The 21501-nt window shown below is 49.3% G+C and overlaps 2 protein-coding genes across 3 annotated transcripts in view; both read left to right on the top strand.

Annotated features, from left to right (window-relative positions):
* The window catches only part of LOC109523652 (membrane-associated guanylate kinase, WW and PDZ domain-containing protein 2-like), a 60694-nt gene extending 40984 nt beyond the window's left edge, over window positions 1-19710 (top strand). The window contains exons 2-21 of the mRNA XM_019882947.1: window positions 2056-2175; window positions 2567-2794; window positions 4213-4390; window positions 5027-5106; window positions 8613-8670; window positions 8961-9082; window positions 10329-10511; window positions 11530-12141; window positions 13006-13037; window positions 13826-14045; window positions 15000-15044; window positions 15123-15235; window positions 15332-15524; window positions 15604-15807; window positions 15892-16077; window positions 16306-16531; window positions 16768-16975; window positions 17047-17199; window positions 17292-17430; window positions 18450-19710. Coding sequence (XP_019738506.1) covers window positions 2056-2175; window positions 2567-2794; window positions 4213-4390; window positions 5027-5106; window positions 8613-8670; window positions 8961-9082; window positions 10329-10511; window positions 11530-12141; window positions 13006-13037; window positions 13826-14045; window positions 15000-15044; window positions 15123-15235; window positions 15332-15524; window positions 15604-15807; window positions 15892-16077; window positions 16306-16531; window positions 16768-16975; window positions 17047-17199; window positions 17292-17430; window positions 18450-18805 — 3656 coding nt within the window. The 3' untranslated portion in view covers window positions 18806-19710. The remainder of the gene's footprint in view (window positions 1-2055; window positions 2176-2566; window positions 2795-4212; window positions 4391-5026; window positions 5107-8612; window positions 8671-8960; window positions 9083-10328; window positions 10512-11529; window positions 12142-13005; window positions 13038-13825; window positions 14046-14999; window positions 15045-15122; window positions 15236-15331; window positions 15525-15603; window positions 15808-15891; window positions 16078-16305; window positions 16532-16767; window positions 16976-17046; window positions 17200-17291; window positions 17431-18449) is intronic.
* Window positions 19711-20608: 898 nt separating this feature from the next.
* Window positions 20609-21501, top strand: part of LOC109523665 (fatty acyl-CoA reductase 1) — a 15604-nt gene continuing 14711 nt past the window's right edge. Inside the window, exons 1-2 of one of the 2 annotated variants that reach the window (XM_019882974.1) lie at window positions 20609-20744; window positions 21239-21373. In XM_019882974.1, the coding sequence (XP_019738533.1) occupies window positions 21365-21373 (9 nt within the window). In that variant the 5' untranslated portion in view covers window positions 20609-20744; window positions 21239-21364. Of the gene's footprint in view, window positions 20745-20853; window positions 21374-21501 lie in introns of those variants that run through there. The other variant, XM_019882973.1, reaches the window with a different exon arrangement.

Here is a 21501-nt window from a genome sequence, read left to right as displayed (position 1 = left end):
CAGCCCCACCCCCCGACTGTGAAAAGTTCTTGGTAGTGGCCGTTGAATCATCCAAGCATCTCTCGATGGAGCCGCGAACCGCGCACTGCAGAATGCGACCTACTTTTGATCATGGAAATGATAAGACGGAGCTGGAGGTGCGATGAAAGGAGCCTTTCAAATCTTTCCGCGACCAAGGACACGCGACCTCGCTGTGCTTCCGCGTTGAGAAGATGACACGCCGGTAGGTTAGTTCTTAATTGTGTGTCATCCACCTGAATGCCGGGGACAGGCTGTCATGAAAGTTCTGAAGATGCGGCTGTGTGCAAGCTGCGTCTGACACGCAAAGGGCGGCCCGTGCGCTAACGTGAGCCGACAAGCCGCGAGAAACGGTAGCATGCCGAGAACAAAACTCCCCCAAGTGCATTTTGTGAAGCGGAAACATGAATAAAACGGGGTTTTAATGACGCGACTTTGGCCTACTGACGAATGACTTCAGCCACATAGTGGACGGTTGCTTCTCGCGTTGTCGCCAGAAATCTTCACACCATGTTGACTATGGCCACGAGAATTGTTGTTGTAAATCTTAGTCGGAGAAGGCTTCCTAAATGGGCTGCGGAAGGAAATCAAACTGCAAGTATGCGCTAACATCTCACCAATCTAAAGTTGAATAAAATTCGACATACGTTTGGTGTGGAAGTGCGACTAAATTCATTGAGCTGAATTTTGTTAAATGAAGCGCACTGCCTAAACAGGCTGCAGAAGAACATTGAAACAGATGGCTGTAAGAAGATTTCGGACAGGATGCTAGCTTGGACATGATGTTAATGCTAAATAAACAGAGTGATAGTAGAAACAAAGAGTGGCAGTGCAGTCTGAATATTTATGCTGCCTTAATGGGCATGAAAAGCATCTGAGATATTATCAAGGAAAAAGCCCAACCCCCGATTCCACTGCCACCTTCTGGCTTTTTTTCACACAACAACGTCATCATCAGGTGACGACATGTCCGCCATTAAACAACCTCCTTCTCAATCAATTTCCGCATCCCGTCTCTTCTCCTCAGGGGCGGACGATGCAGCCATCAGTGCCTCTGGCTGTCTTCCAGACCATCCCGACGGGTATTAACTTTTCATCATCAGCCTAGCCAAAACGACTCCTCCACTCACTGGATCCCCCCCACACCCCCACCCCCCACACACGCACTTACACGCACACACTTTTCTATCCACATAAATGATATATAATCACAGTTGATTAAAGTCCCTGCTCCGCATCCTGGTAGAAATCTGCCAATATGCACCGCGGCCAGCAAAGTGCAAAGGAAGCAGCTTTCAGGCCCATCGCGCGCCGCCTCGGCAGGCGCGTTTGTCCGCCTGCTAATCCCTGGCACTAATGCCAGGGCATTAGGGCTGCCCCTCACTTCCTAATTGGCTAATGGCGGGATTACGCGCCGTACAATGGACACTGCTGACACTTTTTGGACACTCAAAACAGAGGGTTCAGGGCACAGGGGACAGCATTAGATCCTCCAGTGAACATGCTTCTTGTGATCCTTTTTTTTCCGCTGCCCATTTAGGCATGCTACCACCTTGTTCTCTTTACAACAAACTTACTAGTTCCGCAGTCACGACAATCTAGCCCATCACTACAAGATGCAGTTTTTTTTTTTTGTTTTTTGTAACCTTTAGAAACAGTTCTGAACCTGTTACATTTGCCTTCCGCTGCCCGTTCAAGGCACTGCCCTTCTACTTCAAAACAACACTGTGCTAATTGCAACGAACACCCTCACACATCCGAAATAAACTCACACTATTGTGACCTCTCTCCCTTCATTGAGCAGCAACAGCAGCACTAAAAACCGCGATGATTTTCTTCCACTGCCCGTTTAGGTTGCTTGATCCTGAAGGGGAAAAAAAGGACAAAAGAGGGCAACCACTTAATGGATAAGCGTTGATGCATGGCACATGTGCTGTGTTCTAATCTTTCCCCTTAAAGGCCATTAAAGTGTGTGGGCGCGCGTTTGCAGTGTCGTGATGAGGTCTAACGGGGTCTCCATCCACTTGTCACCCGCAGGCACCACCAGGCAGCCCAAGGAAGGAGAGGTCCCAGGGGTGGACTATCATTTCCTAAGCGTCCAGCGCTTTAGGGAATTGGAGAAAAGCGGCGCCTTGCTTGAGAGCGGAGCCTATGAAGGTGAGCGCAGACGACTGTGTCTGCGGCTTTATCAGAGCAAACACTTCCTCAAGCGGTCACATGGGCTCATCAGGCCCGAATTGTAAAGGACTTGGTCCCGCTCCAGCTCTCTCTCTCTCTCTCTCTCTCTCTCGGGACCTCCTGCCTTCATGACGATAACAAAAAGTTCCCAACAAAAGTCCATCCATCCTTCTTTGTGGCTTTGAGGGAAGTGATGAAATAGGGCTGCCAGAGATATTTGGCAAGTTGTTTAATGTAATCAAACAGCAGGCGGCAACACCCTCCTTCTTCAATGCACAACAGTATGAAATGGCGAAATGAAGTTATAAAAATGTTGTTGTCATTTAGAAGCATGAATGAGGATCGCCTGCTCATTCTGGGTTGTTTCCAGATAACTTTTACGGCACACCCAAGCCTCCCGTCGAGCCCGCTGCTCCGTCGCTAAATGTAACGGAGCGGCTGCTGCTGGTACCGGGCGCCAGACCCAGCTCGGAGGGCAAGCGCAAGCGCAACAAGTCGGTCAGCGACATGGAGAAGGCCAGCATCGAGCCGCCGGAGGAGGAGGAAGAGGAGAGGCCCGTCATCGTTGTCAACGGCAACGGCATCGCCCTCACGCCAGGTCAGACCCAACGGGGCGGCTGGTTTCGTTTTAATTCTATTCATTCCAGACTCTTTTTTTTTTTTTTCTGCAAGCATCCCATGATCACATGAAGGGGGCATCATAAAAGAGGCATTGAGTTGGATTTTTTTCCTTTTTTTTTTCTGATTCCAAAGCCAAAACCACACTGGGGTCCTGTGACCCATCTAAGCCGGGTTTTTTTTTTTTTTTTACGCCCTGCGAGACGTCCACAATCCCTTCACTAATAGAAAGGGTTCGTCAGTACAAGCAGCCACTGGGAGGGAGGAAGTGTGGTTATGCTTTGCGTCTGTACTTCTGTTTTTCTGCCTTTGGTTTTGCCTTTTTTTCCCCCTCCAACTAAGTCATTTGCAAAGGTTGCAGCTTTAGCTCAAGAAAACTACAATGAGGTTTTGGTTTTACCCCAAGGATCTTAAACAAGGTAGGATTGTTGATTTTATTGCTGTAAATTTAGAAGTGTGACATGTGGTGTCCTGACAATTTCTCAGTATTACCGAGTGACGAAAAATAGCAGTACAAATGGCCACATAGGTGCCTCTCTCTGTTTCTAATCTGATTTTTAAACTGGCACTCAGTTGGGGATTAGAGGAGCTTGATTTTTTTTTTTTTCCCCAAGGATAATCGGGAGTCCCCCGGATGACCCCAATTTCCCCTGCCATGTGTGCAGGTAGTCGGCTTTTTCACTCAAATCAGATTTTCTTTTCTTCCCCGAAAAATGTACAGGAAGAGTGTTTTCCTCAAGAGAAAAAAAATGTAATTTAATTTCACCTGGGGGTGAAAAATAATGAATCCAATTTGAATTATTTTGAGGCGCTAGCAGCAAAAAAACAAAAACAATTTTACAAAAATTACACTCAATAGTATTGAACTTAATAAAAACATGCAATAATGTAATACAGTCGCAGTGTTTTTTTTAAATTATTATTATTTTTTTTTTTTCTTCAGTTCAATAAACATTGTGCCGCTCCTTCAGGTGCACATACCTTGGCCAGCAGGGGCAGTATAACACATGCTACGAATTTACATGAAGAAGACGCAATATGATTATTAGTGTCGTTCTATTGTCTATGTATTGCCCCGCTGCTTATGTTCAAATATCTGTTGCCGAAAGGGTTATAAAACCGCAACGCTGACACTATTCGTTAGCCCGTCTATGGCGTTTTGTATTGTTTGTCAGCCTTAAACTGGCTTAAACATTCAGCTTTTCAAACATAACATGTAATTCTCTTTGTTTGGTGTTTAGTTTGACAGCAAACTTCCAACTGGGAGTGGCAAAGCCTCCTTGGGCTCCCCTCACGCATTTCCATCCTCATTATTCCGTCAATATTTCCCTTTTGTTGACACCGCATTCCGCTTCTCTTTTCAATCTGGATTGTTCTTCTTCCGTTTTGTCACCGTAGAGTCGAGCGAACATGAGGACAAGAACGCCCCCGGCGAGGCACCGGCCGAGGCGGACCCCGGCCGCTCCCCGAAAAGCGGCGTCCTCCCCCCCAAGCTGGAGGAGAACGACGAGTTGGGCCCGTTACCCGACAACTGGGAGATGGCGTACACGGAGAAAGGAGAAGTCTACTTCATCGAGTGAGTGACACATTGAGGACGGCTGCTCGGGTGTTTTTCTTCTTGTCGGGAAATGGCGGAACCATTTCACAGATTACAGTTAACCAGTTAATACTCATCGCAATGAGAAATAGGTTTAAAAAAAAAAAAAAGATTTTGGTTTCTTGTATATATGAATGTGAAGAACTGTGATTCAAAATGTTGAGTGAGCCACTCATTTTTTTTTTGCTGTGTAGGGAGACATAATTTGTATTTGTATGAAGAAAATAGTAACTCTGTATATTATTGGAATAATTTATTATTTTAATTCATATCTGTTTATTTATTTATTTGTAATGAAATCAAGTCTCAGCATCCAAATAATTTTTTATTGTAAATTGTGTTGTTTTTTTTTTTTTTTTTTTCGTGAGTGCATTGCTGAGCCACTCCATCTGCATTCGGTTTTAATGAGGCTGCCAGCAAATTAAAAGTATTGATCAATGTTTAATTATTTATTTACTTCCCCCTCGCTCTTTCTTCTATTCAACAAAACCTTGCAGCCGCTCAATTAAGCCTCGGCCAACCTCCCACCTCACTCGCTCTCCCTCCCTCTCTTTCTTTCACACATTCGCCCTGTTGCTCGCTCGCTCAATTCTTCTTTGTCGTGCTTTTGCGCAGCCACAACACCAAGACCACGTCGTGGTTGGACCCGAGACTCGCCAAGAAGGCCAAGCCGCCCGAGGAGTGCAAGGAGGACGGTGAGTTCCAATTACTCCTCCCTAAATTAGCTTTGGGTCAATTAAAGGCGCCGACATGACGAAAAAGTGTCTTTTATCAAGAATTTAGTCTTTTTTTTTTTCTCTTTACCGAACTAATGTGGCTTTTCCAGAATAAAAGGCGCAAAGTTTGCGAACCCCTGCGCTTGAGTTATCGTACACCCTCCCCGCACTGGCGGCGTTGAAAGGCGCGCTCGACATCACAGCCGCCTTGTCATTACATAAGCGTCTTGATATTTGCGCCTCCCGTCTCGCTCCATCCACATTGGGATGCGTCTTTGTCCCACTTCCCTTTCCTTTGCTTTCCTTTCCTTTCCGCCTGTCTCCTCCGCTTTTGGCAGATGGGAACAAGCAAGGGTGTGCTTTTGTTCCAGGCGAGCTGAAAATGTTGTTTTTTGAAAGTCTTCCTTCCCCGCCGAGTGTACGTTGGCTGGGGAGAAAAAAAAAAAAAACGCCTCCCGCCTACATTCTGTTCGACACTAAACGCCTACACGGAGGCAACGTGGAAGAAAGTATATTACAGTATCGATGTACAGGCGGCAAATAGCAATAGCAATACTAATCTTGCTTCTCTCACGATTTGGCAACAACACTCAAGCGTCCAAAATTCATTTGATAATCGTTTCTCTGACAGGACAGTATTGATACACAAGTCCGGTTTTCAATATGAGAGCCGTTCCTCATGCAATGCGGTGTCAATAAGCGAGCCCCAAAATTGCTGTTACTCTTATGATACTGTATTGAGACACAAGTCAAATTTTTGCTTGCGTTATGTCTCGAATTATACTGTATCGTTACAAGTTGAATTTTTGATACGGTGTCGATACAAATTTTCGACGTGAGAGCCGTTTTTCTGAGTGTTTCTCTTCGAGTATCGCTTCTTGGCATAGCTGCTTTTCCTGCGATGCAGTATTGATACACAAGCGTCAAATATCTAGGGGGCGCTCACCACACTTTGCGAACATCTGATATCAAAAGAAATCACGTTTCATTGGAGTGATGCGTTCACACTTGGCCATATTTCTAATATCCAAACCGAGACCACCATGACGCTTTGAATCCGCACACCGTCGACAGTTTGGGAGTCCCTGTTGGTTCAAGCAGCACTCCTACTGGCTGTCCGTCAGCTATAACACACACATACACGCGCACGCACACACGAGCAGGAAGTCCAAGCACGCACACGCACACTCCCGTGCCTCCAATCTGCCGTCCACAGGTGTGCGTGGATGTTCTGGAAATACACCCATCAATCATGGCGCTGACAACACTTCTCCTCGCCTCGTCTTGCCTCGCGCCTCCCACCCGTGACTCCGCTCAAGGTGAAGGAGGGCGCCGCTGCTTCTCGCCCGATAATAACTCACCTGTGGCGCGCGCGCACACACACAGACACACACACACACACACACACCACTGAACGTGTGGATGTGTACTGGAGCAGAATTGCTGGACCGATGGTGGTGGTCAAACGTGCTTCTTATTGACTCTGTTAGGAATTTAGTGGGGCCACAAATGCAGCCCGCTAGCATTCAGCATTGATACCAGAGGCGGGGTATCGTTAACGATACCGTGATTGTGCAGTCATTAAAATTGGACGTGCAAGTCGTGAGCATCAAAATATCGATGTTTGTCGATATTGCACGCAAAGAGAAACGGCGATCATATTTAAGTTGTGTATCGACACTGTATCGTAAGAATATCAGCGATAATTTTGCTATTTGATACAGGTATTAATATTGATATTAATACCTGAAGAGCAGATGTAATGATGATATCTGCTGCTTGTGAACAGGTGTCAACAGCGATTTTGACATTTTCTGCTCGGATGTTGACATTGACACGCAATCTTTAAAAAAGAAAAAAAAAATCTGACTTTTTTTTTTGATCAATGCAGCTTTTTTTATCACTGCAATAGCATGACAGCGATTTTATCAGTACTGTTATGAATGACATATTGGTAGTCGATGCTTATGTATCAAAACTGTATCCTGCTTGAATGTGCTGTGATAACAACTTTTGATTGTTGGTAATGATGTCGATATGTGACACTTTGGTATCACATGAGAGGTCTACATAGGCGGCCATCTTGCGAGCACCGACTGGAGCCGTAGCTGTTCCAAAGGCGGCGGTCTTAAAGGTCTTTGTTCACAAAACGAAAGGAATACCTTCCATTGCACCTTGGCGGACGTCCGTGACCTGGGAGTCTTTGTCGGCCACAAAAGAAACACTCGCTTGTTTACGAGCTCTTGTTGCCGATCAATGAGAAGGTCGGCCCGGGTCTCCGCCGACACATTTCTGCTGAGCTCCTCACTCTGCGCTCCGGAAGGAAGCACGGCTGGAATTAAATGGCTGCTTTTTCACGCGGTCGCCGCTATTTATCACTTTGAACGGGCTGGGAATTGAATCCACAGCTTGGCTAAAGGGGGCGTGTTCATGCCCGCCACATCCACACGCTTTCGCCGCACATCTGACAGGCCATTTTTAGCACGCCTCCGCATTAAAAGGTGATAAAATATGACACATGATCACCTCCGGAGACTTAAGGGAGGTGACTCAAATGGGGTGAACACTCTCGCGGGGTTATGAATCGCTTGAAAGCTTTTAAATTGATGATTTGTCGATAAAAAGATCAGAGGCAAATCGATAGCGGGCAGCGTGGGACCACGTGGTTGTGGCGCGATTCATAAAAGGGGGAAATTGCAGAGCTTGCGCAAGACATGTGCACTGATGCTGCAAAAAAAGTAAATGTCTGTCAAAAAGAAGAATCGATGTCCAAACAACACAAATACGAGCGCGCTCGTTGGACTTTTCTTTTTTTTTTTTAAAATTACAGCTGCAAATTCAGAGTGCTTCTCCTGAACGCATGATGACAGTGATGAAGAAGCAATGCTAACTTTGTTTTTGTTTTTTTTTTTTTGTTTTTTTTTAGTCAGATCAATGTTATGGTGCATTCCATGAAACTGAAATTTCAAATCTCCTCCTCGGCATTCTCAGGCTAAATCAACAGTTCGATCTTAAACTGAAAGTGAAAACAAGAGATCCAGATTTTGCCTTTTGATAGTATTTTTTTTTTTTCTTGCGAGTGGGAGGATGCAAGTATACAGGACACTGTGCGCGCGTGCGTATGCGCGCGTGTGTGTGTGTAACTAGGCCAAAGAATAATGTTATGCAAGCACTCAGTGACCATATGGAAAAATTGAGGTAAAAAGATGCCCTAGTAAATCCGAGATTCATTGTTTTGCCGTGCAGTCTCAGCGGTTTATTATTTTTTAACAAATCAAAATATGTACTGCACATTTAACGACGATTGATGAAGCCACTAGAGAAAGTAAGTTATTTGATGCACTTTTGGGGGAGGAAAAACAATTGGGCAGAATCCCTCCCAAAATGTGCAGTTTTCTTTGATGTAATTCCACCCTTCAGTTTATGTCCAATGGACTGAAGCGAGTGTTTTTTTTTAATTATTATTCTTTGATGTCTGCTTCCAGAGCTTCCGTATGGCTGGGAGAAAATCGACGACCCCATTTACGGCAGCTACTATGTGGAGTAAGTGGGCCCCATCCGAGGCGCTCGACACAAAATCTCAGATTTGTTTTTGTTTTTTTTTTGGGGCTCATAATCCATATTTCACAACCAAAATAAAAATCGATATATATTTTTTTTCTCTTTGCCGCCTCTCGCGAAGCCCGTTCTGCGGCTCGCTTACATAACATGGCGGCGGACCATTTAATTAATCATCATAGCGAGAGACGAGCCCACCGCAGCGCCTTGTCAGAACCGTCAGAGCGGATCTTTGCCGGGCTAAAAATGATATTTTTGTCATTGTCATCTTGTAGCCACATAAACAGGAGGACCCAGTTTGAGAATCCGGTTCTGGAGGCCAAGAGGAGACTCCAGCAGGAGCAGCAGATGCAAAGTCAGGGGCTCTCCTCGCTCCCGCTTCCCGCCATCTACAGAGGTAGTCGCCCACCGCTGTCTCGCGCTCGTTCATTTGTGGAAATGTGGAAATTTTTTTGTTTCCAAATCCTCTCCAGTGGACCACAAGCCACGGGCCTCTTCATTAGGTACACCTCTGTGTGCCCAGGAGCATTTTATTGATCAGCACACTCCATGTCACAAAAGTATCAGGACAGAACACTGTATGTCTTGTTGGTAGAATGTCCCCGAATTTTTCTGAAGCAAGCAATGATGGGATGGCATTGCCTGTCTCCGTGGCGACACCTCCTAGTGAGGCTCTCTCTCTTCCACCCTTGTCCTCCCCTCCAAATGTCAGTCCAAGTTGGCAGCCCCTGCGCCACCCTCCCCAGGTCCTCCGCCAACCAGGCGGGCCCGGCGCCGGAGCGCTGCCACAGCCTGAGCGACCTGTCCTCCCACTCGCCGCCCGCGGCGCGCCGCCCGGGCTCGCCCTTCGCCGCCGCCGACGTCTCCCCGTTGCGCCACGTGCTGACCCGGCGGATGAACATGAGCCCCCGCCACCATCATCGCCATCGTCACCTTCGCCATCCGCGTGCCCTCCGTAGCCCCTCACCTTTGTGCCGTTTTGTCAGTAAGTAGGTCACGCGGAGGCGGAAGAATGCGGCGCTCCTTTCGCCGTAGCATGCTAGCTCCCGATTCCCATTGAGGCGAGTGAGCTAGCAGCAAGTGTAGTCAGCAGCAAAAGAAATCATAAGTTTGATATATACAGAAGTGAAGGTGAACAGCTGCAGCTTTGTATCGAGCAAAAAAAAAAAAAATTCTAATATTCAAACTATACGTGATAAAATAGTCTATAAGATGTGGTGCTAGCTCCTGCTTCCCGTTGAGGCGGTATGACAGGAAGTGAGCCAACCCGCAGCTTATTTCCTCTCCCGAATCGTCCCAGAAACTTCTTCCCCCCCGTTGGAACTTTTCCCTGATTGACAGCACGCCATTGGCTGAATTCCCGCTGCTTCGGGAAGGGACCCCCTCCTTCCAGCGCACCCTTCCTGGCTGCCATCTTCCTTGGAGAAGAGCTGGTTGTACCTTATGCGCAGGGGCTCCGCCCCCCCTTACCTGCATTCTTATTGTCCCACCACCCACATTCCTTTCCAGTATCCAAACTTTTTTTGGACGAGCTTTCTCCCCGACCCACTTTGAAAACCCTTCAGTCCCATCCTACCCGTCACGGATGCGTTTTTTTTTTATGTGCGCGTGTAACCGCCGCGTTGCTCTGCGCTCCCTCGCAGAGAAGCCGTTGTTCACGCGGGACCCCACGCAGCTGAAAGGCAGCTTCCTGTCCACGGCGCTCCACAAGAGCAACATGGGCTTCGGCTTCACCATCATCGGCGGCGACGAGCCCGACGAGTTCCTGCAGGTGAAGAGCATCATACCCGACGGGCCGGCCGCCGCCGACGCCAAGATGGCCACAGGTAGGAGATGGCCTGACGTGACTTTATAGACAAAAGTTAATCGTGACTTTATGAGCCTCGCGACTCATCCTCTCCACCACAACTTTATTGAGTGCAACCTTTCCCCCGATTTTGTCAGCCTTTCCACAGACAACACCCCCACCACCATAACACACCTAAAAAAAAACAAAACCCTGTTCAATCCTCATTCCGCTTCCCCAGACGCGCCGTCCTACTTCTTGTATCCCACGCATAGCACACAACACAAAGTGCCGCTGCGGAGGTGTGAAATTCCCCCCTAACGTTATTTCGGCTGATTTGTTTCCCTCCCGCCTGACGGGGCCATGATGACACACGCGCGGAATCGCGGCCAGACAGGGTATGCAAATGCAGAGAGTGCGGTGGGGGATTTAAGGAAGGAGTGTAGTTTGAAGGCATACCGTCGGTCGAGCGATGACGTCTTCACTTCCCGTCACCTTCGCTGATGTCCCTGGCCGGCGTAAAAAAAAAACGATATTTAACGGCTGCTTTTATGACGCTCTCTCTTTTGGAGGTGGCTGTGCGCTGAAGGACACTTGGCGAGCACGCGCTTTGCGTTTTAATCAATGCAAAGAGGAGCTTTTACCTTTTTTTTTTTCCCACTACCATGGAGACTATGACTCCCAAAAGTAGCAACATCCTGCCTCGTGACGAAAGCAGCGACGATTTTAAGATGTTGGAGAGGAGCAAAGTTTAGCCTGGGTTGTTAGTAGAAATTACAGAGAGTCTTCCCCCACTCCCAAATACAAACTTATCAAAACTGGCCAGAGTCGCACTTTTGGCCACTAAAAACAATGAAAAGACACAGCTACAAAATGACAACACTCGCAGGGAGCAAGCCCAACTCCAGCTCCTGACCTCACACACTAGGCCACGCCCCTTGAAGGCACACATCAACTCACAAATGGTACATAATGTACGTTTATGCTCCAACAAAGCGCTGTTTTCTCCCCTGATTAAAATGTGAGAAAAACTTTTCTGGTTAATGTGTTTTCCGCAGGCGACGTGATCGTGTACATCGACGACGTGTGCGTGCTGGGCACCACGCACGCCGACGTGGTCAAACTGTTCCAGTCGGTGCCCATCGGACAGAGCGTGACGCTGGTGCTCTGCCGCGGTTACCCGCTGCCCTACGAGCCCGACGACAACAACGCCAACAGCGCCGCCCCCGCTGCCATCATCTCCCCGCTGGGCATCATGGAGCAGCGCCCCCTGATGGTAAACGGTCGCCAAGGCTACGACAACTACCTGGACTACATCTCCCGCACGGCCCGCTTGGTCCCGGACGCCGGTCAGGATCACCAGCAGCTTCCCGACACCCACCCGGACACCCCGGACGGCGTCTCGGTGGCGTCTCAAGGCGAGTTGCTGACGCTCACCCTGGTGAAGGGCGCCGACGGCTTCGGGTTCACCATCGCCGACGGCGCCGCGGGGCAGCGCGTCAAGCAGGTCCTGGAGCCGGCCGGGTGCCCGGGGGTCAGCGAGGGCGACCTGATCGTGGAGATCAACAAGCAGGCGGTGCTGGGCTTCACGCACGCCCAAGTAGTGGACTTGCTCAAGGAGTGCGCCGTGGGCGCCGAGACGTGTCTGGTGGTGCAGAGACCCGTGACAGGTAAGCGCGAATGCGGGTGGCGCTGCGACCAGGGAAAAGTAGAACGAACTGCTCAGCGAACCCGGCTTTGGCGCCACCTTGTGGCATCATAGGACGTTATAATTAGTCGACAACAAACGTGCGAGGCGTTACTGTCGCTTCATTCAAGTACAGTGTTTCTTTTCTATCCTGAGTGGCGAATAAGTGCAGTGCAAAGTCATCATTTTCCTCACAACTGCCGATCGAAAACGCAAGCGTTTGCGCTCGTCTTGGTTTTGGCTGCCGTATGTGCATTCGGCGTAAGAATGAACGTGTTTTCTTTGGCTCTTCTGCTGAGTGAGCTTTGTTGTGCCATGAAGATGGTCGCATCTGGAAATGGTAAGAACCAAAGCATCTGAGTGTCTTCTTGCGGTGGTTGCTTCCTGTACATGAATGTTAGAATTAAGGCGAGTTTTCTGCTGAGCATTCTTGATTGATGAAGATGCTTTCCGCACATGAGTAGTAAGAATTAAAGCATCTTTTTGTCTTCTCGTGAGGATTTTTGGTTCGGTCCATGAAGGCGGTCGTGAGCATGAATGGCAAGATTCAAAGCTTCTTCTTAGTGTCTTCTGCTCAGGAGTGCTGCTTTGTGAAAATGATGGCTTACGTGAATAGTAATAATTAAAGCGCATTGTTGATTTTTGACAAGGACTGGTTTGCTTCATGGTGCTGGTCGCATCCGTTAGTAAGAATTAAAGTGTCTTCATGCTGATAATTGTTGATTGACCAAGTTTGTTGCGCGCAGAAGCAGTCAGAATTAAAGCCCTTTATGGCCCCTGTTGTAATAGTTTCGATTTTTTTTTGGGAGGTGTAAAAATGTGTTTGTTCTCTCGCATCACATTTCAGGTCGCTATTCACCGTGGAAGAGCCGCAAGCAGGTAACGCACGCCGGTCTGCTCAAAGCTGCCGCTTGCCCATTTGTCTGCTTTTTAACAGGACGACACCTGGACATGCTACACTAACGATACTCGCACTTCAATTTCGTCTTTTCCAAGCCTGCCTTTGCTCCCGGGGGGGAGGGCTTTGGCGTCATCTTGTGCCATTTCAGAACGAGCATAAAAACTGCAAATAGGTTTTTCAATGAATATCTAAGAATAGGCCTCCTCCTGCACCGCCACAAAAAAAAAAAAAGAAACGAGTTGAAATCTTGAATAGTAAACCATGACTAAGATGGAGTCATTTGCATATGTTGTCAGCACCCAAAATTTTTTTTTAATACGTGGCTCGTGTCGCACTTCCTGCGGCGTCATCTCGGTCCGTCTGTTCGGTGTCACGCCACCTCTCATCTCATCGTATTAGCGCCTTGGGGCTCGCTTTCCACAGACCCAGTGTCACGCGCACACGCACACACACACACAGCCACCTTTTGCTACGCTGCTCATGCTAACATCTTATGTCATCATTAAACGATGACATGTGACAGTGGCACGACGCTTCATTAGGCGCACCTGCACAATATGTCAAGAATGATCAAGTTAAACGGGATAGAATAAACAGATTGTTGCACGGCCCGCCTATCTATTTTAATAACGCAACTAATAACGACGCTCACCTTCTTGGCTTCCTGTCTGTCTGAAAGTGACCGCCCGAAAAAAGTGAAATAAATCGAATCGTGACAAAGGTTGAAAAGAGGCCCATCCATCCGTGCCGCCGCTGTGCTTTCCAGGTGTCGGAGCAGCGGGAGCCCCCCCATGGCCCGAGCAGCCTGTCGGCTCCCGTCATGTCCCACAGCGCCCCCTACCCAAACCGCAACCACCAGCTCAACCAGCAGCAGCAACTCCTCCACAGAGCCTCGGTGCCGGACTCGGCCTCCGAGGCTCTGGCGCTGTCCAAAGCCGAGCCGTTCGGCCTGTACGAGAACTCCCGGACAATCTTTGAGAGTAGGCGTAAGTACCAGCGGGCGGACGATCCAGCGAGTGGCAATAAACAACCGTTTGCCTCCTTTTGACACAACCCTTTATAGACTCCCAGAAGTTTGACGTCGTAAAAACGTTGTCAATAAACACTGGAAACAACACATGATGTTCTTAGCCGTGGATTATAAAATAGTGAAACTTCTTTTTCGCTTGTAAAACTTTTCCCCTGCGGTCAACAAGAGTGTGACTAGCTAGCTAAAAAAATAAATAAATAAAAAAAACACAACACTTTACACGTACTATTCTTAAATGCTGCAAATGATGGGAACTGATTCAAATAATATTTTCTCCCCTGACGCGGCGAAATAAAATACGCCTGTTGAGATCGGACATTATCTGTGAGATATATTTGTTAGCGTCCATGAGGAAAGGCTCATTTATTGGCCGCAGGCATTTTTGTGGCTTTCGTGTTTCACGTCTGGGGCCAGAATGCAATGTTTGGTTTTTTTGGGGTGCCATTTGCATATTTGGCCACTAGGGACAGCAGACTGTCATGCTGCTTTTTGGGGGACACTAAAGATCCAGAAGCGGTCCGTGTCCTGGTTATCTTCTCTCACGTGGCTTTGCTTGACGTTGACATTTTTCGGTTCTCTTCAGTGAAAATGACTTTGCACTGCAAAATGTCGTCATGCATGTTTTCCACCGCGCCTGTTGTCGCCGCAACTCCATTTTGCTCGGATCGGGTTTTTGGTTGCCTACGCTGGAGTTGATTTGAGTGGCGTGTTGGTGCGTGGAGCTGATTTTACTCGCACACCCAAGCGGGAAACGAGTGACGGCTATATTAGGCACCGTAAGCTCTCGCTGACTTTTATGGATGACGACGTGATGTTCATGCTGAGCGGGGCCTTCCCAAACGTCTCGTTCCCACAGTATTTGCGACTTATTTATGGTTTATGGAGCACGCTTGCCTCGTTTTCTGTGCAGAATCGGGACCCCCGAGGACAACTTTTCCCGCAGACGTCTCGTCAGGTAGAGGCGCTCGGTCGCTTCCCGAGCAGACGCCGCACGAGCACGCCGCTCACCCCGCCATGGGCGTTTGTCATCCAGCAGAGTACCAGGACATGGAGGTCAACTTGCGCAACCACAAGTCCGGCTTCGGCTTCAGGGTCCTGGGCGGGGACGAGGCGGGCCAGCCTGTGAGTCCGGAAACACGTGAGAAGGCTCGTATGGAACTACATGTGGCATTACAGTAGGCAGGAAGTGGTTCATCAGTGACTTCCTGTACTTATGTGTCCATTTTGTGTTTTTGCCGCCAGATCTTAATCGGCGCCATCATCGAGAAGAGCCCGGCGGACGTGGACGGGCGTTTGCGTCCCGGCGACGAGCTCCTCTTCGTCGATGGCATTCCCGTGGCGGGCAAGCCGCATCGCTACGTCATCGACCTGATGCACGGCGCCGCGCGCAACGGACAAGTCAACATGGTCATCAGGAGGCGGAGGCAGGCCGCAGGTTTGTTTGCGGACTACTCCAGAGGGAGTTCGCCCAAAATAATCGATTGCGGATCTCGATTAAACGCCCCCCCGGGTAGGCGACTCGTGCCAGGAGAACGGGCGCCACTCGGGCTCGTTGTCCACGCAGCACAGCTCGCCGCGCAGCGACCCGACGTACGCCGACGGCGCGCCGCCCGCAAACGCGCAACCGAGCGACGTCCTCATCCACCGGAAGGAGAGCGAAGGCTTCGGCTTCGTCATCATCAGCTCGCTCAACCGGCCGGAGGCGCCTGCCACCAACCGTGAGACACACTCAAGTATCCGGACGCCGCTCCGCTAAGGGGAACCTGTCGTTGACTCGCCGCGCCTCGCGTTGCGTCCGACAGCGGTGCCGCACAAGATCGGGCGCATCATCGAGGGCAGCCCGGCCGACCGCAGCGCCAAGATGAAGGTCGGCGACCGCATCCTGGCCGTCAACGGGCAGTCCATCGTCAACATGCCGCACGCCGACATCGTCAAGCTCATCAAGGACGCCGGCCTCAGCGTCACGCTGAGGGTCATCCCGCAGGAAGGTCAGACACACGAGGGGGACTTTCCGCAGACGTCTGATTGGATCAAAGTGAACAAAACGAACAAACTGACTCGGCTCTACAAAAGGAAAAAAAAACCCAGCGGATCCAAAATAAGATATTACAATCAGTATTTCAAAAAAATACAAAAATATTTCCAACATATTTTTTGCCAATATATACATCAGTGTATTCGCTACCCTTGAATGGCAGTCTCTGACTTCCTTGCAGTGGAGGTGAGCAACCCGCCGTCAGTGCCCACCTCGGAGAAGCAGAGCCCCCTGGCCCAGCAGCAGCAGCAGCGGAGCCCCAAGACGCAGCCGGCCGGCGCCGCCGTCAGCTCGCAGCCCAGCCCGGGAGCCGCCGAGTCGGCCCAGTCCCACGCCAAAGCACACCAGAGCCCCGTCAGCAGCCAGCTGCCCGCGCCCCCGACGCACACGTACCCCCACGAGGGCAGGTAGGACCCAAGCCTCAGCACAACAATTAAACCACCCCCAAAAAAAGAGACTTTAATGATAGAGTATTTTTTTTTGCTAATATTTAACTTTTTTCTTAATTCAAATTACACATTTATTTTGTTCTGGTGGCATGTAAACAAACCACACGATTTTGTGGATTTTATTAAATGATAAAAATTATGAACACATCATTTTCTTCGTGAAAATCATCATTTTTATCCTCAAATTTCCCCAGTTACAGATCGGAGGTGAAAGCCCGCCAGGACGTGAAACCGGACATCCGGCAGCCATCATTCACCGACTACCGGCAGCCGCCTGTGGACTACCGGCACCCCCCGGTGGTCGACTACCGCCAGCCGCCCACGTTGGACTACCGCCACCCGCCCCTTTTGGACTACCGGCCGCAGTTCGCCATCCCGGACTACCGGATGCCGCCCGTGCAGGTGAGAAGCGGTAAGGTTTTACGGATGTCTTCTCCCCACCGTCACGGTGGTAACGGCCCGTTTGCCATCAGCTCTCGCAGGACTTTGACTTCTTCACGGTGGAGCTGGAGAAAAGCGTCAAGGGTTTCGGCTTCAGCATCCGCGGAGGTCGGGAGTACAAGATGGATCTGTTCGTCCTCAGGCTGGCCGAGGACGGCCCGGCGCTACGCAACGGCAGGATGAGGGTACGCGGCACCCGCACACGCAAGCCAAAGCTGGCAAGTTTGTGTTCTTCGCACATCGTGCGGGGTCACGGACTACGTTGGCTGATTGTCAGGTGGGCGACCAGATCATCGAGATCAACGGCGAGACCACGCGGGACATGACGCACGGACGCGCCATCGAGCTGATCAAGTCGGGCGGCAGGCGGGTGCGTCTCCTCTTGAAGCGGGGCACGGGACAGGTCCCCGAGTACGGTGAGTCGGCACGCCGTCTCCCGGCGCCACGTCCTCGCTAACATCACACGGGTGACGACGCGCTTGCGGCTAATCTCGTCCCTCTCAGCGCTAACCGCCGTGGTGTCACTAACTAATTGCTCTAGGTTGTCGCCCTCCCCCCTTCTTTAGGAATGGTATCTTCCGCTCACTCCATGTGCATGAAAAGTGACACGCATGGCGCCCCCTATTTCGTCCTCATGGGGCACCCCAAGGACACGGTTTGTGACCGAGCCAAATCTTCTTCTTCTCACCCCTCACTCACGCTCGTTTTGTGTGTGTTCCTAATGTTTTGACCCTCTTCCGTAGACAAATAATATTAGAAACAAAGCTCTTGGTGTGCTGTTTTTTTTTTTTTTTTTTTAATGGGGCACAACCCATTCATTTGCATACCAAATTGTTATGCAAATTATCTGGAGGTGTTTTTTTTTTTTTCGTTAGTGCTTTAATGCTACGTATTGGTGTGGTGTTGCATCATTGTTTTTGTTTGTTTTTGTTTGTGTTTTTTTGTATCCAGCTAAAATTAACTAAAACGCTATTTGGACAAAAGTATTGGGACACACAATAAATTTTAAAATGATGAAATGTTTATCTTCATCCTTCATTTCGGGATCATTACATGTGTCTCGGACACATTCCGGAATCTCCTAGAAAGTCCTACGAGTGGTGGTCGTGTCCCGATACTTTTGCACACGTTTTCAGTTCAACCAGCAAAGTGTCTGTCTTTAAAGGATCTTTGAGTTGCCATAGTAACCATGGAAGTCTGGCCTTATGAGGCCACACACTCTCCAAAGTCGTAGATATCACACAATGAGTTGTTGATGCAAAGTCTGCTTTGACTTGAGGACTCGGTGGGATCATCACGATGTAGAAGTGCTTCTCTGTGGCATGCGTTTTTTTTTTTTTTGGTTTTTTTACGGCACGCCTGTTGTTGCGTGGCATGCATCAGCTGCGTTCTTTTTCGTCAGCCCTGACCCGTCCCCGCCGCGTCCCTCTTCCAGACAGTGGCGCCACTTGGGACGCTCGGCCTTCAGCCTCTCCAAGCTTGCCGGAAGTAACCGCGCCGCTCGACAGCTTTTTGGCCGCGAGCGTTGGGAGCGACGGCGGCCGTTCCGCCTGCGAAGGACGCATGGGCGAGGAGCGCCAAGCCGCGCCAGGACGCTCCACCGAGAGAATTCCCGGAGAAAGCGGCTTTCCTGTCACGACCGCTGTGCATGCGAACGGGAAGAGCAGGCCGGGCCCGGAGCCCGGGCGGGAATCGGCGGCCAGAAAGTCCGCCGTCTCTCCGGGGCCCTGGAAGATCCCCGGATCGGACAAGCTTCCCAGCTCGCTGCGGGCGCAAACGTCGGGCACATAACGGATTAACCTACCCAGGAAAGCGGCGACCGCTCCTCGACTCCTCCTCTTCGTTATATTTATTCGAGTACGGACTAAATTATTGGACACCCTCCACCTTAAAAACTGGACGTTCATCCACTTTTCTTTGGAGAAATCTGCAGAACTGAGAAGCAATCAAATGTAAGCAGCTTTTTTATACGACAACTTGGACGTGAAGGGGTCTATTTTCTCGGACTTTGCCTTAAGCGGACTGTGTGGGCCCAACAACTATGAGCGTGTAAATAACACAGAAGGCTGAGAAACGACGCCGAGGAGGGCATGGAGTGCCTTAGGAAGGAGCGAGGGGCGGAGCGTAGACGTTTTTTAACAAAGGCTGCTAGTAACCCCGACCACCACACATGAAGTACTGTGAATTTGATTATGTCGCCAGCTCGTGTACTTTTACGTCCCGCAGGTCTTCAAGTGTGCCAAAATGGCTTTGCTCTTGTGCATTTTTTTTTTTTTGTACAATCAAGTCCGTACCGCCAACGTTTTTAAAGCAGGAGATGTTGTCTCGGTTGCCACGGCGATGACGGACCGTCAAGCAAGCACAACTTGGAAGCGTCTGTCCTTTTCATCACTTTTGTTGGGCAACAAAAACCAAAACGTGTGTGTGTGTGTGTGCGCGTGTGTGTGAGAGACACACAGCTCAGAATCACTGTGTCGTGTGAAACAAACAGAAAAAAAAGAAAAAACACGACTCTGTTCTATCGGCAGTCACCAAGACTTGTAGGTATGCAGAGCAATTATTTTTATGAAGAAAAAAATCAGCACTATGAAGATATTAACTTGTTTTTTTTTGTTGTTGTTGTTGCCAGAAATCTTGTATGATCCTCTGAAGAATAAAACATTGACACAACAATAGTCAAGCAATGTGCTAAGTTACTGTGGCAAAAACATGGCAAACTTTTTTTCATTCACGGAAAGCAATATTATTGCATGTGGGTTAACTAGTCGTAGTTTTATTAATTCGTATGCCGAATTAACCGGGGCGATTCATAAAATAGCTCCGAGGCATTGTACCACATTTGAATTGTTGTAGTGTCCGCGTTTGTCCACACGAGGGAGCACTGACTGAAAAAGTCATTGTCTTTCTCCAAATGTCCACTGGAGGTCGGTGTTGAGCCATTTTCCGACCGCTTGTCTTGCCTGGTCACGTTTGACGTTTTCGTGAGTCACGAGTACAGTATTCATTTCTGTTTCAAAGGCGTCTTCTGTGTTGTGCAATGTCGGATAACACTTTCTCCCGGTGTGGTTTACCGTCATGACGCGTCAGTTCCTCTTCTGCCCCCCCTCCCTTCCGTTCGCGCTTCCTCTTAGTCTTGTTGATTTTTTTTTTTTTATTCTCATGGGGGTTATTCAAAAGAGCACGCGGTCACAATTTTGATCGCTGTTGTATCATACATGCGTTGCATCAATATAAAAACAAATAGAGCCTCCCAAAACGTTTGTTTCATCCACAAATCCACCGTTTTATGTTATAATAGTTTGTCCATGCATGTTGAAGTGACTCACAAAACTTGTTTTACTGGATGGAACAGCCGATCGTGGCAGCGCAAACCCGCTGAATTCCAACAAGTACATATTTCCATTTTATGTGACGTTTTTACATGTTTTCTGCTTAATGTATTCACTCTTTTTCATACCGACTGCACCCTGCGCAGTCTTGCCAGTTTTTTCACAGTTTGGTGTCAGATCGGATCGCATCACAGAAGTCATCTGCAGAGATGACAGTTGGGTTCTGGAGCCCCAAAAGGCCTCGCTGAGTGGTAGGTTGTCTATACAGCGACTGGTCTGTATCGAAACATGCCTGCACATTGACGCATACTTCACATTCTCCCGACACGGCTGCTGCTCAGCTTGTTCTGTGAGGATCACTTGCACGCGCTTATCCTCGTCATCAACGAGAAAGCTTATAGGTATTCTCAAACCTGCAGAGATATCTCCCGGGCACAGGTTGTGTCCTGCGTTTAAAAATATATTTTCTGTAAAAGAGAAGAGCCTGCACGAGTTTCAGACGTTTTCTGGAAATCAAATTATTCTGCCCAACAAAATTCCAGTGGCCATTCTTGAAAACCAACACAAACAGGTGTAATATCGTTTACGTGCATCCATTTTGGTTTTTGGCACACCCCGAATCAATCAACGTGAACAATCACGGCAGACGAATATTCTTTTAACCTCCAAGAAACGCCCTCCTGCGTCCGTACCGAGAAGTTCTCCGCCAGTCGGCGAAAATTTCATCGGCATTTGGTCGCGGAGAGCCAAACAGACTCGAAGGAAGGGGTGGGGCCACGGGTGGGGTGACACGAACTGTACCCGCTCAATCAGAGTTGCGCGGGGCGGGCGGCTACCACATTTGTCGTCGTCGGGGACGGGCGGAGGTTTTTCTTTTTTTTTTTCCCTTCCTCAGCGACGGTGGTGGGAGCATCCGTGTTGGTCGAGAGGGGCGGCCGGTGGGAGGAGGCAGAGAGACCGCAGCAGACGCGCCGCACTGCCTCTTGACAGCCGCCAGAGTTCGGAAGCAAGCACGCCGCTCATGGCTACGGTAAGAAGCCGTTTAATCTGACGATTTTCAGACGCGAACGGGTCGAATGTCGAGTCGGGGACCGTGCGGGAGCGAGGCGGAGCGGCGGAATTCCGTGAATCCCAGCCTCCCCACCCCGAGCATCTTCG

The sequence above is a fragment of the Hippocampus comes genome, unplaced genomic scaffold (genome assembly GCF_001891065.2).
Source record: "Hippocampus comes isolate QL1 unplaced genomic scaffold, H_comes_QL1_v1.1 scaffold53, whole genome shotgun sequence".
Lineage (NCBI taxonomy): Eukaryota > Metazoa > Chordata > Actinopteri > Syngnathiformes > Syngnathidae > Hippocampus > Hippocampus comes.
Note: the sequence above shows the minus strand (reverse complement) of the source record. Positions and strands in the feature narration are given on the sequence as shown.